The 12,025-nt window shown below is 57.7% G+C and overlaps 1 protein-coding gene across 1 annotated transcript; it reads left to right on the top strand.

Annotated features, from left to right (window-relative positions):
* Positions 1-328: 328 nt before the first annotated feature.
* Positions 329-9,924, top strand: PKDCC (protein kinase domain containing, cytoplasmic). The gene is made up of 7 exons (XM_021697565.1): positions 329-967; positions 5,360-5,482; positions 6,100-6,371; positions 7,041-7,120; positions 7,363-7,470; positions 9,083-9,256; positions 9,482-9,924. Exons 1-7 carry the CDS (start codon positions 329-331, stop codon positions 9,565-9,567), a joined length of 1,482 nt encoding a protein of 493 aa, XP_021553240.1. The 3' UTR covers positions 9,568-9,924.
* Positions 9,925-12,025: the final 2,101 nt, after the last annotated feature.

The following is a 12,025-nucleotide window of genomic DNA, read 5'->3' on the forward strand; positions in this document are numbered from 1 at the left end:
CGCTGTCAGTCAGCGGGGAAGGCCGGGCCGGGCGGCCGGAGGGGGCGGCGCCGAGGACGGGCTCAGGCCGGGAGCTGGGAGGCGGAGGCGGAGGGGGCGGGGGCGGGGGCGGGGGTGGCTCCGGGCCTTATAAGCGGCGGGGGCAGGGCGGGAGGGAGGCAAGTGTCAGGCCGATGTGCGGCCCGCGAGGGGCCGGGGTCGGGGCCGCCGGGGCCATGCGCTCGGACTGGGCAGGGGGCCGGAGGGGCGCAGAGCGGAGCCGCCTCGGAGCCTGAGCCTCCGGGGCGAGGGAGCCGCGCGGGGCCGGCCGGCTGGGGGGAGGGGAGCGATGCGGCGCCGGCGGGCGGCGGTAGCCGCGGGTTTCTGCGCCTCCTTCCTGCTGGGCTCCGTCCTCAACGTGCTCTTCGCACCGGGGTCGGAGCCTCCGCGGCCAGGCCAGTCCCCCGGGCCCTCGCCAGCCCCGGGCCCGGGCCGTCGCGGGGGCCGCGGGGAACTGGCCCGGCAGATCCGAGCGCGCTACGAGGAGGTGCAGCGCTATTCCCGCGGGGGCCCCGGGCCCGGGGCCGGCCGGCCGGAGCGGCGGCGCCTGATGGACCTGGCTCCGGGCGGGCCGGGCCTGCAGCGTCCCCGGCCCCCGCGGGCCCGGCCCCTGCCCGACGGCGCCCCGAGCTGGCCCCCGGCTCCCGGCCCGGGCTCCCCCGGCTCGGGCCCGCGCCTGGGCTGCGCCGCGCTCCGCAACGTGTCCGGCGCACAGTACGTGGGCTCAGGCTACACCAAGGCCGTGTACCGGGTCCGCCTGCCGGGCGGCGCCGCGGTGGCGCTCAAGGCGGTGGACTTCAGCGGCCACGATCTGGGCAGCTGCGTGCGCGAGTTCGGGGCTCGGAGGGGCTGCTACCGGCTGGCGGCCCACAAGCTGCTCAAGGAGATGGTGCTGCTGGAGCGGCTGCGGCACCCCAACGTGCTGCAGGTACGACGGTGGGGGTGAGAGGGTGAGGGTGCTGGCTGGACGTGCCCAGGTCCGGTCACTCTGACTGGAAGAGAACCCTCGGCCATATAGATAAAGACTGTGCCCGGGTTAAGTAGGGGCAGAACCCCGACCGCGGCCGCTTCCCACTACACTACCCTGCCCCTCACTCCTGAGTGGGCGTCTCTTTACGGAGGGACTCCTGCGTCTCTCAGCTTCCACCCCATATCCTTTGAAGACAGAGACCAGGACGGAGGGTCCCAAAACTCGATGTAGCGGTGCGAGTCTGTTAGGACTTAGGACCCTGCTTCTGGCTGGAGCTAGGGTGTTGAGCACCAGGGAAATAACCCCAAGCCAAGACACAGAGGTCATCCCTGAGTCAGGATTCCGACTGCAGTGATAGGGCCCCCTTTCTTGATGGAATCTGAACCCCACTTCTCTCAACGTCCAGTGGCTTGTCAGGCTTTGAAGATGGGATGGGACAACAACGGGGTTGGGAAGGGCTAGAAAGAGACCCTGTATTGGGCTTGATTCCCAGAGAATATCCCCACCCCCTACCCCACCCAGAAGCCACTGGAAGGACTGGAGGGAATTGGGTAGTAGGCCAGAAAATGCACAGCCCTTCCCAGAAGTGACCCTGCCATTCTCCAGGCCTTAAAGACAGCCCTTGGATCATGAAGGAAGCCTTAGGATCTTAGCTCAGTGCTCAGGGGACAGGCTATGGGCCTGAGGGTCTCAGGGTCACATTATCAGAACAGATGTGGCCAGTGGCTGGAAGACTGAAAAGGCCAGATGCCCAAGTTCCTACTAAATGGGACTCTGTCTCTCCTGTTCACTGAGGAGCAGAGGGGAGAGATGAGACCCCACCTTGTCCCCTCCGGGCTAGACTAAGAGAGTGGGCCACTCACAGCCCCAGCACTGCCCTAACACACCCACTTCCTCCTCTCCCCCAGCTCTCTGTCCTTGAGTCGGCCCTAGGATTAGACAAACTCTTCCCTTGCACATGTCTGAGCAGCCTGAGAGGGGAATCCCTGACTGGTCTTGGTCCGCTGAACAGAGGGTGTGTGCAGACTCCCCAGCAGAGGAACCTCGCCCACACCTTGCACCTCCGAGCCCCCTCAAATTAACCTTTCTGCACCCAGCAGAACTGAAGAGAAATCTAGGAGTCCCTCCCTCCTCTTGTAGGGACTGAGATAGACCCCAGGCCTGGGTGGGTACTGCGGAACAAGAGAGAGGCAAGAGAGCTATTTATATTCCTGCTGGCTCCAGGTCTCCCCAGGCTCCCCCGACTCTGGTCAGACACTTGTGACCAGGTCCTACGCCCTGAACTGGTGGCAGGAGGTCGGGCAGAGCCAACGGTTGTGACCAGCCATGCCTGGATGCCCAGCTGACACTGGGCCTGGAGCTTCAGGGAGTGAGCGACTGGTTACGTGGCCATTCTAACTGGGAGGATCTTGTTCTCTTCGCTTCCCAGGGGCTCTTGGGAACTTTTTGGCAACCCTGGGGTGTCAGCCAGATTCTGAGGCAGTGGAGAAGCAGGACATTAAGTGTTAGTTAATTGATTCAAGAGGCCCCCCCACACACACCTCCCTTAGGACAGGTTTGAGGTTTTGATGTGCTCTCCTGTCTCTTAAGGAATTTCTCCCTCCCTCACTCACCCTACCCAAGCTTCCTGACCAGCATCTAGCTAACTGCCCCCACACATCTCACAGAATGGTCCTCCGCTTTAATGTCAGGCCTCTGCCCAATTCTGAAAGCACCCCCAAAAATACATCTATATTACATAGGTAATACATATATATTACAGCTGAATAGTTTTCACCCAAGACTGGGTCTGTCTGAGGTCGGCTGTGTGACTTTTACAGGGTCAGAGACTGGGGGTAGTTGTCCTAGGGCACCAAGTGTTAGAAGGTGGGGAGGGTCCCTTTCCATCTGGGGAAAGGTAAAAAGCTACCATGAACGAGGAAGAAAGGGTCCCTGAGTTTGAGTTTAGGAACTGTTTTGGGGTGACCGCCAGCCAGAGTCCCTCTGGCCTCTTCCTCAGGGCCACCTCTGCTGCCACGGAAGCCCGCTGTGGGGTACAGGGGGGTGCTCAGGAGGCTGCAGTGAGGGTGTGCAATGTTTCAATACCTCTTACTCATTTAAAATTTCAAAACCATTTGACTGCTGAACCAGGGAGGAGCCAAAGAATGTTTCTTAGAGTTCCGGCTCCCCCAGGCCACCCGGAGGCCCCATCCCCATCTCTGGTAGCCCCCAAGTTGGTTCTGTGGATTCTACTAGAAGAGCCCCAGGTAGCATGTCCCACCATGCACCTCCCAGCACTTTCTCTGGTCTCTGGGGACCTGCCTGGGCGAGATCTCTCTATCTTTCTTCTGTCACCCCCCTACACACACACACACACACACATACACACTTCTCACGTGATAGATGCCTCTATAGCCCAGGGTCAAAGGGCAAAAGGGTCTTCCCTCCCCCCAACCTCCACAGTTCCAGGATCTCAGGCCTCAGATGGGGCCCCAGCCTGCTTGGACCCAGATTCTGGCCCTGCTAGAGTATATTTCTTCTCCCAAACGAACAAAAGATGCGACTGAAATGCTCAGCCTCACGCTTCCTGGGGGGGTTAATGGTGTCTTTTTATTTTTTCCTGAGGGGTGTTGATTAATACCTCGTTAACAGCGCATTTAACGACCTCAGGGTGTTTAATAACCTTCAGAAGTTTCCCACAAAGGCTCAGACTCTGGGCAAGAAAATGAGAACCAGGCCCCAGGGCTGCTCCCCTTACCTTCCCCCCCACCCCCACCCCCGCCCCACTGGGGCCTGGGGCCTCCCTGGGCTAATGCGAGGTGGGGGAGCAGAGAGAGAGAGAGGGAAGAAGAGGGTGCCTGGGACTGTCCCCTGATCCCTGGTTTGCAGCCCTGCTGATCTAATGGCGGCCCTGAGCCGTGCCTTCTCTCATGCCGGCAGGCTTGGGGCAGCTGGCTCCAGGAAGGGGGAGCTGAAAGGGCACTCCTGGGACGGAAGAGGGCACGTGAGGGCCTGGAGTGGATCTGGGAGGGGTGTGAATGATGGTAAGAAGGGTGACAGTATGCAGGGACATCTAACCTGTGGGCTTGGCTCCCCCCTGCTCTGCAACCCCACCCTCCCCCCAGCCCCCACATTGTGCAGCTCTCCCCTCTCCCTACTGTGGTCTGGACAACTCAGCCTTTGTGTTTCTACCCCACAGGGTGCTGGTTGTTTTGAGCCTCATCTGATCCCTGGCTGATGGGCAGTGTGGTGGGGGAGGCTGGAGGAAGCAGGGCTCTCTCTCTGGATGCTGGTTTAGGTGTTAATGACAAAGTCAGGCTGTGCTTCCCAGAAGTCCCTGACTAGATGAGCTGTACCGAGCCCATCCTCAGGTCCTGTGGAGTGGGCAGGCCCTTGTGAGCATGCCCCCAAAGAACTCATCTTCCGCAGAAACCATCCCTTACTACTAATCCCATTGGTGGGTGTGACCACCCCCACCACCAACTTATGCAAAGAACACCCAAGGCTGTGCCCCTTGGATGCTTTGTTCTTATAAATGCTTGTTACCAGTCCGAGGGAGCTTGTTTTTCCGCCCACAAGACCAGAGCTGAGAAAAAATGAAGTTGCCAGAAAGTAGAAATGATAAGGAATAGAAGCCCGGGACACCTGAGTGGCTCAGTCGGTTAATCGTTTGCCTTCAGTTCAGGTCCTGATCCCAGGGTCCTGGGATCGAGCCCTGCATCAGGGTCCTTGCTCATCGGGGAGCCTGCTTCTCCCTCTGCCTGCCGCTCCCCCTGCTTGTGCTCGCGCTCTCTCTCTCTCTCTGTCTCTCTGACAAATAAATAAATAAAATCTTAAAAAAAAAAAAAAAAAGGAATAGAGGACTGGAGCAGGAGAGGAGGTAGAATACCCATTTGCTGGCTTGTTGATTAACAAATGGTATTCGTAGAAAGAACCAGGCTGTGGAATCCAAGTGACATAAATATGAATGCTAGCTCCTGCATTAGCTGTGTGACGTTACGCAAGTAACTTAACTTCTCTGAGTTAGTTTCCTCACCTGTAAATTGGAGATTATAAGAATCAAGTTATGCATGTAGAACAGTTAGCACAGTGCCTGGCACATGGCTAACATGTGGTGTCCAGACCTGCCCATTTACCTGAGCAGCAGGAGGTAGGAGGCTGAAGTCGCCAGCAGGAGCTCTGGCTGCAGGGACAGAGGGCAGGCTTCCCCGGGCCATGCTGCTGTTCTCTTCTGGCCTGAGCTGAAGCAACAGCCTAGGGATCAGGGTGGGAGGTGCGTAGTGCAGAGGGAGGGGGGCCTCTGACAGCCCAGCCCTTCTCTGTCCCCACTCCGACCCTGTGACCTAATGACCTGCCCTGGGCCTCCCCCAGCTCTATGGCTACTGCTACCAGGACAGCGAGGACATCCCGGACACCCTGACCACCATCACAGAGCTGGGTGCCCCTGTGGAGATGATCCAGCTCCTGCAGACTTCCTGGGAGGACCGCTTCCGAGTGAGCAGGGCAGAGGGCTGGGCCCTGGGCTCCTTGCTGGGATGGTTTTCCCTTAGAAGGCCAGCCCTCCAGAGCAGCTTGGACTCCTTCTCAGTCAGAAAAAGGAGGGAAAGATGGAGCAAAACTGACTCAGCTGTCAGCCAAAGGGTTAAAAAAAGAAGCAAGACATAGAAGATCCTGACGTTTTTGTGCTCCTTACACACACACACACACACACACACACACACACGTGCATGCACGCCCGTGTAGCCTGGCTGCCAGAGGGCCAGTGTCCTAGGACTAGAAAAGACCTTAAAGTCATCTTGACCCTCCATTTCCACGCACTGGACTAAAACCACACTCAAGATGCAACTTCAAGGAGGAGAGCCGGTATCTGCAGACTTCCATGCGGCCTATTTCCCACCGACTCCATGTTACTTTCAGGGTCAGGTCAGCCCAGGGTTTCTAGAAAATCACTGGCTTGCTCTGTAAGGCCCCTGGCCCTCAGCCCTTAGTAAGCACTGGAGCCTTTAAGAGAAAAGCCAACCCCCCCCCCGCCCCAAAGGGGTGAGCCCTGGAGTCTCCCAGGCCCCCTCCCAGGAGAGAAGCCTATGAGCAGCCTTGTGTCTGCCCCTCAGATCTGCCTGAGCCTGGGCCGGCTCCTTCACCACCTGGCCCACTCCCCACTGGGCTCGGTCACTCTGCTGGACTTCCGCCCCCGACAGTTCGTGCTGGTGGATGGAGAGCTGAAGGTGACAGATCTGGACGACGCACGCGTGGAGGAGACGCCGTGTGCAAGCAGTGCTGACTGCATCCTGGAGTTTCCGGCCAGGAACTTCAGCCTGCCCTGCTCGGCCCAGGGCTGGTGTGAGGGCATGAATGAGAAGCGCAACCTCTACAATGCCTACAGGTGACCTCCAACCCCCCACCCCCCCAGGAAGGCCGGGGAGGAAGAGTGAGCCAGGGAGGGCATGGCAAGGGGAGAGCCCACATGGGGTCCAGGAGGCCAGCCAGGGTGGGGAGACTCCGCCTTGATCAATGGAGGAGCAGGGGTGGGGAAGGTCTTCTACCCACTCAAGAAGGGAACATTCAGGCTCCCGACGATGAGGCTAAAAATAGTCATCTCCACGGAGAATCTGGGGTGGGGGGTGGCAGCTGGAGGCTTCTTAAAATAGTGTCAGACTCAGAGCCTAGGGCTGGTGGGACTGGCACTACCCCTTCGTCCCCTGGTCCTTCAGTCTGGAAGCTCCTCACTGGGCCTCAGCTATGGGGCTGCTGTCACAGTGATCAGCTCAAGGGATAAGGTGGCACTGGGTGGTGGGGGAGTCCTGGGGACGGATGGGGAAAAGAGACCTCAGATTGCAGCGTGGTATAAAGTTAAGGTGTGGCCTTAGCATGTGTCCTGATCCCTACCCTGAGTCCTGAGTGGACTCCTTCATTCGCTCTGGGGTTATGCCTGGGTGGTAGGCCTGAGGGATCAGGCTCCCTGGCCAGATTAAGGTTCTGTCCCAAGTTGGGGCAGAGGAAGGATGTGTCCCCAAGGCCGGACCACTGAGCCCCTGGTTTCTCTCTGCCCCAGGTTTTTCTTCACATACCTCCTGCCCCACAGTGCCCCACCCGCACTGCGGCCTCTGCTGGACAGCATTGTCAACGCCACGGGTGAGCTCTCCAGGCGCCGTCTGCTTCCCATCACCGTCCCCCAGCAGGCATGGGGTCGAAAATGCCCCAGGACAGCACAGTATGGCGTTTCCCAAAGTGGCATTCCATGGCAAACCCCCTTCCCAGTCCACTGGTCACCCAGGCCCAGGTTCCAGGGGAAGAGAGGGAAAGGCAGCAGGTTGCAGACCGCGGGGAGGGGTAGGAGCGCGGGCACCCTCTCCTAGCCACACTGCACTCCACAGGAGAGCTCAGCTGGGGAGTAGACGAGACTCTGGCCCGGCTGGAGAGAGTGCTGCACCTGTTCCGGAGCGGGCAGTATCTGCAGAACAGCTCAGCAGGCAGCAGAGCAGGTGAGTGGCTCCCGCAGGGCTCCAGGGGCTCCAGGGGCTCGGGAGCAGGGGGGAGGGTGAGTGGTCCCCTTAATCGCACTAAGCGGCTCATCCTCCTAAGGCACACTTGAAGAGACCACTGACTGTTTAGCCTCTACTTGGAGGTCTTCTCTCTGGCTGAGCCAGAACGACTATAATTCTGCCTTGACCTCGGGGCAGGGGGCGGGGGGGGGGGGCAGGCATCGACACCCCTTCTCTGGGTAGCTCCAGACCCCACTCTGTATTGACTGTGTGACTTTGAGCAGCTTCCCTACACCTTGAGCCTCATTTTTCTCTCCTGTGAACTGGGTTTAATATTTCCTGCCTCACAAAATGCTTATGGGGATTCAATGCTAGGCGAAGTGTGTGCGAGCAATTAACTTGCTTCCTGTTAACACAGTTGTATTACAGAATATATGTTGGCTCCTCTTTCCTTCCTCTGCCCTTCTGGGGCTAGGAGGGAGGCTGGAGGAGGCTGCGATTCCACACCGAAACCAGCCAAGAAGCCCAGGAGCACAGGGAGAATTGCAGCCCCCAGCCGTCGTCGTTCTGCTGAGGCCCTGGGGTTTATCATGGCTGGCAGGGGGGCCAGGAGTGGGCAGCCTCTGTATTCAAGGAGCTCTGGCCAGTCTTAGGGGTGGGGGAGCCCTCGTTAGCCCTGTAAATAAAGTTTAACGAGGTGAACAATGGCTGGCTCTGTCCCTGAGGACGCCGTTTATGGGGCCATAAATTACAGCCAGCCCTGGACTTTGGTCTAGTCCCTGGTAGAAGAAGGAGGCAGGAGGGCGGGGTGGCCAGAGGCCCAGGGCTTCTGCATTATCAGTCCCGAGCTGGGGCTCCCCAGGCAGCAGGAAGGACTCAGGTGAACCAGCAGCTTCCTGATTGAGGAGCTCGCAGAGCCTCTGGGGGCTCTTTCTGTATAATGGGAAGATTTTTCCTCCAGCTTCCTCCCCCAGACACCAGAGCTGTGGATTCCCCAATGGTCATTTTTGTGTTTCACATTCATTTGCATTCCTCGTAACTTCAGAAATCCCCAACTGCTCCCTCCCTGAGGAGCTTGCCTCATCTCTCTCCCTAAGGCCCAAAGGAAGCAGGACCCAGGGGTGCTCTAAACTCTTGCTACTCAAAGTGTGGTCTGCAGACCAGCAGCACCAGAAGCTGGTTAGAAATGCCCACCCCCAAACCCCACCCCTGACCCCCTAAATCGGGATCTGCATTTTAGCAAGAGTCCCTGGAGATTCACAGGCACACTGAAGTTTGAGAAGCCCGGCTTTAAATGTCCAAAATGTCCCGACCTCAAGCTCTGCATGTGCGTTTATCCCACGACGCACCCGCTGTCAGGTGCTGTCCGAACCCACTGTGCACCCTCAGATTTGGGAGCTGTGGGTCTCCCAAAAACCAAACCTGAGCTTTGCCTTTACTGGGTGCTCAGCCCAGTTCTACAGCAGTAGCTGCCTTCATCCCCATGCGAGGGTGACTGGGCTAGCTTTCAGCTTTCAGTTAGGAAATGAGTCTTAGCCCTTTCCAGGAAGCGGCCCCAGCCCTCCTGCCTGGAAACGGAGTTCTCATTCGAGCTCCATCCCCAACCCCACAGAGTACCAGCGCCTCCCAGACAGCGCCATCGCCCAGGAAGACTACCGCTGCTGGCCCTCCTACCACCACGGGAGTTGCCTCCTCTCGGTGTTCAACCTGGCTGAGGCCGTGGACGTCTGCGAGAGCCATGCCCAGTGCCAGGCCTTTGTGGTCACCAACCAGACCACCTGGACAGGTGAGCCAGTGGGAAGGGAAAGGACGTCCTGAGGGAGGTGACTGGCGTTCCCTGGAAGAGACTGACAGGTAGTGGTCCCCCATCAGAAGCCAGCTTTGATGAAAAGACAAGAAGGCCGAGATGATGAGAGACAAGTCTACGCGTCCTCTAGGCAGTCCCATCAGGGAGAGTGGCCCCGCCTCCAGGGAGAGAAACAGTCCCGTTATCTCTCACCTCTGCCTCCAGGTCGGCAGCTGGTATTTTTCAAGACAGGATGGAGCCACGTGGTCCCTGATCCCAACAAGACGACATATGTGAGGGCCTTGGGCTGACCTCTCAGGGGGCTCAGCTGACAGCGGACCAGCCCCGCCAGCTGGGCTCGCCGGTGGAGGGAGGGAGGGACGGACTTGCACTAGCAACACTGCATGTCACCTGGAAACCCCTGCAGACAAGGCTGACATCCCAGACGGTGAGGTGACCAGGACAACGTGCAATAATGCCAAATGTTAAAATGTGAGTTTACCGGTCTAGGTATGGGACTGCTGGCCCCGGGGCCAGGAATCACGGGAGCGGGGCAGGGGGGCGGACTGCCTTCCCAAGCCTCTGGGCAGCCAGCAAGGCTCAGGCTGGTATCCCCTGGGGGGGCTCTGGCCCTCGCTGGGACAGTTCTGTGGGCAGCCCCATCACTGTGTTCATGGTGTAAGAATGTAGCCAGAGCCCCTGCTGCTGCTGCTGCATGTCACCATGTCACCATCTGGTGGGGGCTGCGTGGGGACAATGAGTGTTCTCTCAGCTCAGCTCCGGACAGAAGACTTGACGGGGATGCTCTGGGATGTGGGGGATTCTGTACCCGAGGAGGCCACCTCTGGCCACCCAATCGGGGGCACCCACAGGCCAGCGCAGAGGCAGGGACAGAGGAGCCCACAAGGTATGAGCCAAGACATGGGGTCAAGGAGCAGGTTGCAGTTTGAGCCAGGACCTGGGGTGGGGGTGGGGCCGGGGCCTTTCTGCCTCATTTGCTTTCAGTGAAAGCCGCAAAGCAGCCAAAACCAGCCTCTCCCCCTTCCTGGAGTTTGTATATCCAGAAGCTTTTGTATTTCTTGTTCATTAAAATGTTTATTTTTGTAAAAAAAAAAAAAAAGTCAATCAATTAATAAATGACGTTTCACGGCAAGGACTCTTCCCAAAGCCACAGTTTCTTGGGCTGACTTGTCCTCATTTAATGTCTTTGGTGTTTGTTTGGGGAAGTGGGGGCAGGAGAGGTCATGGGGGATGACCTTTGGAGGAGTGTAATCTCTGTGGCAAACACTGAAGTTGGCAAAATGTGTTTGCAGGCCCTGCTCCCACGGCGCCCACCTCCCTCCATGGCCCTCCACATCCGTGTCCGGACAAAAGACAGGAGGGACTTCCTCCCCTAGGGACGTTCACGCTTTCACACACACCAGTTCTTTATATACAGAGCTTTTACTTAAAGGACTGGTGTCCTAAGGGTGGGATGTCAGCCACAGTCAGGTTGCGGGGCTCTGAGCAACCTGTAGTCAGGTCAGCTTTGTCCCGTTCGGGGTTGGGCCTGGTCATCATCACCACGGCCCACCACAAGCTAATGGGCAATTTGTTTTCCTGAGCTTTTCTCTGAGCATAAAATATATGGAAAGAGGGGAGAAAGAAAGGTCTACAGAAAGACCAGCCCCCTCTACCTGGGCTTTAGGAGAGAGGGTCTAGGGCGCCTGGGTGGCTCAGTCGGTTAGGCGACTGCCTTCGGCTCAGGTCATGATCCCAGGGTCCTGGGATCGAGTTCCGCATCGGGCTCCCTGCTCTGCGTGGAGCTTGCTTTTCCCTCTCCCACTCCCCCTGCTTGTGTTCCCTCTCTCGCTGTGTCTCTCTCTGTCAAATAAATAAATAAAATCTTTAAAAAAAAAAAAAAAAAGGAGGGAGGGTCTAGCAAGGGAAGGCCCAAGTGTGTAGAAACCCAGAGGGGAAAGTGAGGACCTAAGGGTTCACAATCAATCACACTGAGGCCAGAAGGAGCCCAACATATCTGATACACATCTTCTAACTTGAAATCCTGCATCTTCTCTCCTGTACACTCATTCTGCTTCTAGAATATTTTCAAAGCACACAAACCTTTAAGGGCTTTAAAAAGTATAACCAAACTTTAACTCAGAACCCGATTTCTCCTCAACAGACGTGGTTGTTGTAAGTTCTCATGCCCAAGATGTCCCTGTGGTTCTAAGGGATTGAGGAGGCAATCTTAGTTCTGGAATCCTAATCATGGATGCTGCTCAGACGCTCAAGGTTGCACCTCCCTACCACCATGCCTGGCCCACACGTGCCACATCTCGCCTTTGGCTTCCTGGATTTGGTGATTGTGGGAAGGTCAGAGCCACCACAGCAGCTCATACCATGGCTCAACCAAGTCGGATCCCAGCCGTGCTCACCCCCCTCAGGTCCCACCCTTCCACAGAGGACCTCTGCTTTCTTGAGATCTCCAGACCCCTTTCCTCAGCTGAATTCACGCACTACAACACGTGTAGCCTGCCCCATGCCGTCCAGTGTTAGATTTCCCCTGCCCTCTGTTATTCTCCAGCGGCAGACCAGCACATGGGATTTGAGGACAGGAGGATCCACATCACTATGCTGAGACCAAGGAGGTGTCGTGGGACTGGGGCAGGGAAGTCTGCAGGGTCTATGTAGCCCAGAGGGAAACAAAGACCCTGATTACAGTCAGCAGACAGGCCCATAGGGCCCAGGAAGTGTGTGGCTCAGCGAGGAAAGAGAAGGCTGAAGATG

Source organism: Neomonachus schauinslandi, chromosome 10 (genome assembly GCF_002201575.2).
Source record: "Neomonachus schauinslandi chromosome 10, ASM220157v2, whole genome shotgun sequence".
NCBI lineage: Eukaryota > Metazoa > Chordata > Mammalia > Carnivora > Phocidae > Neomonachus > Neomonachus schauinslandi.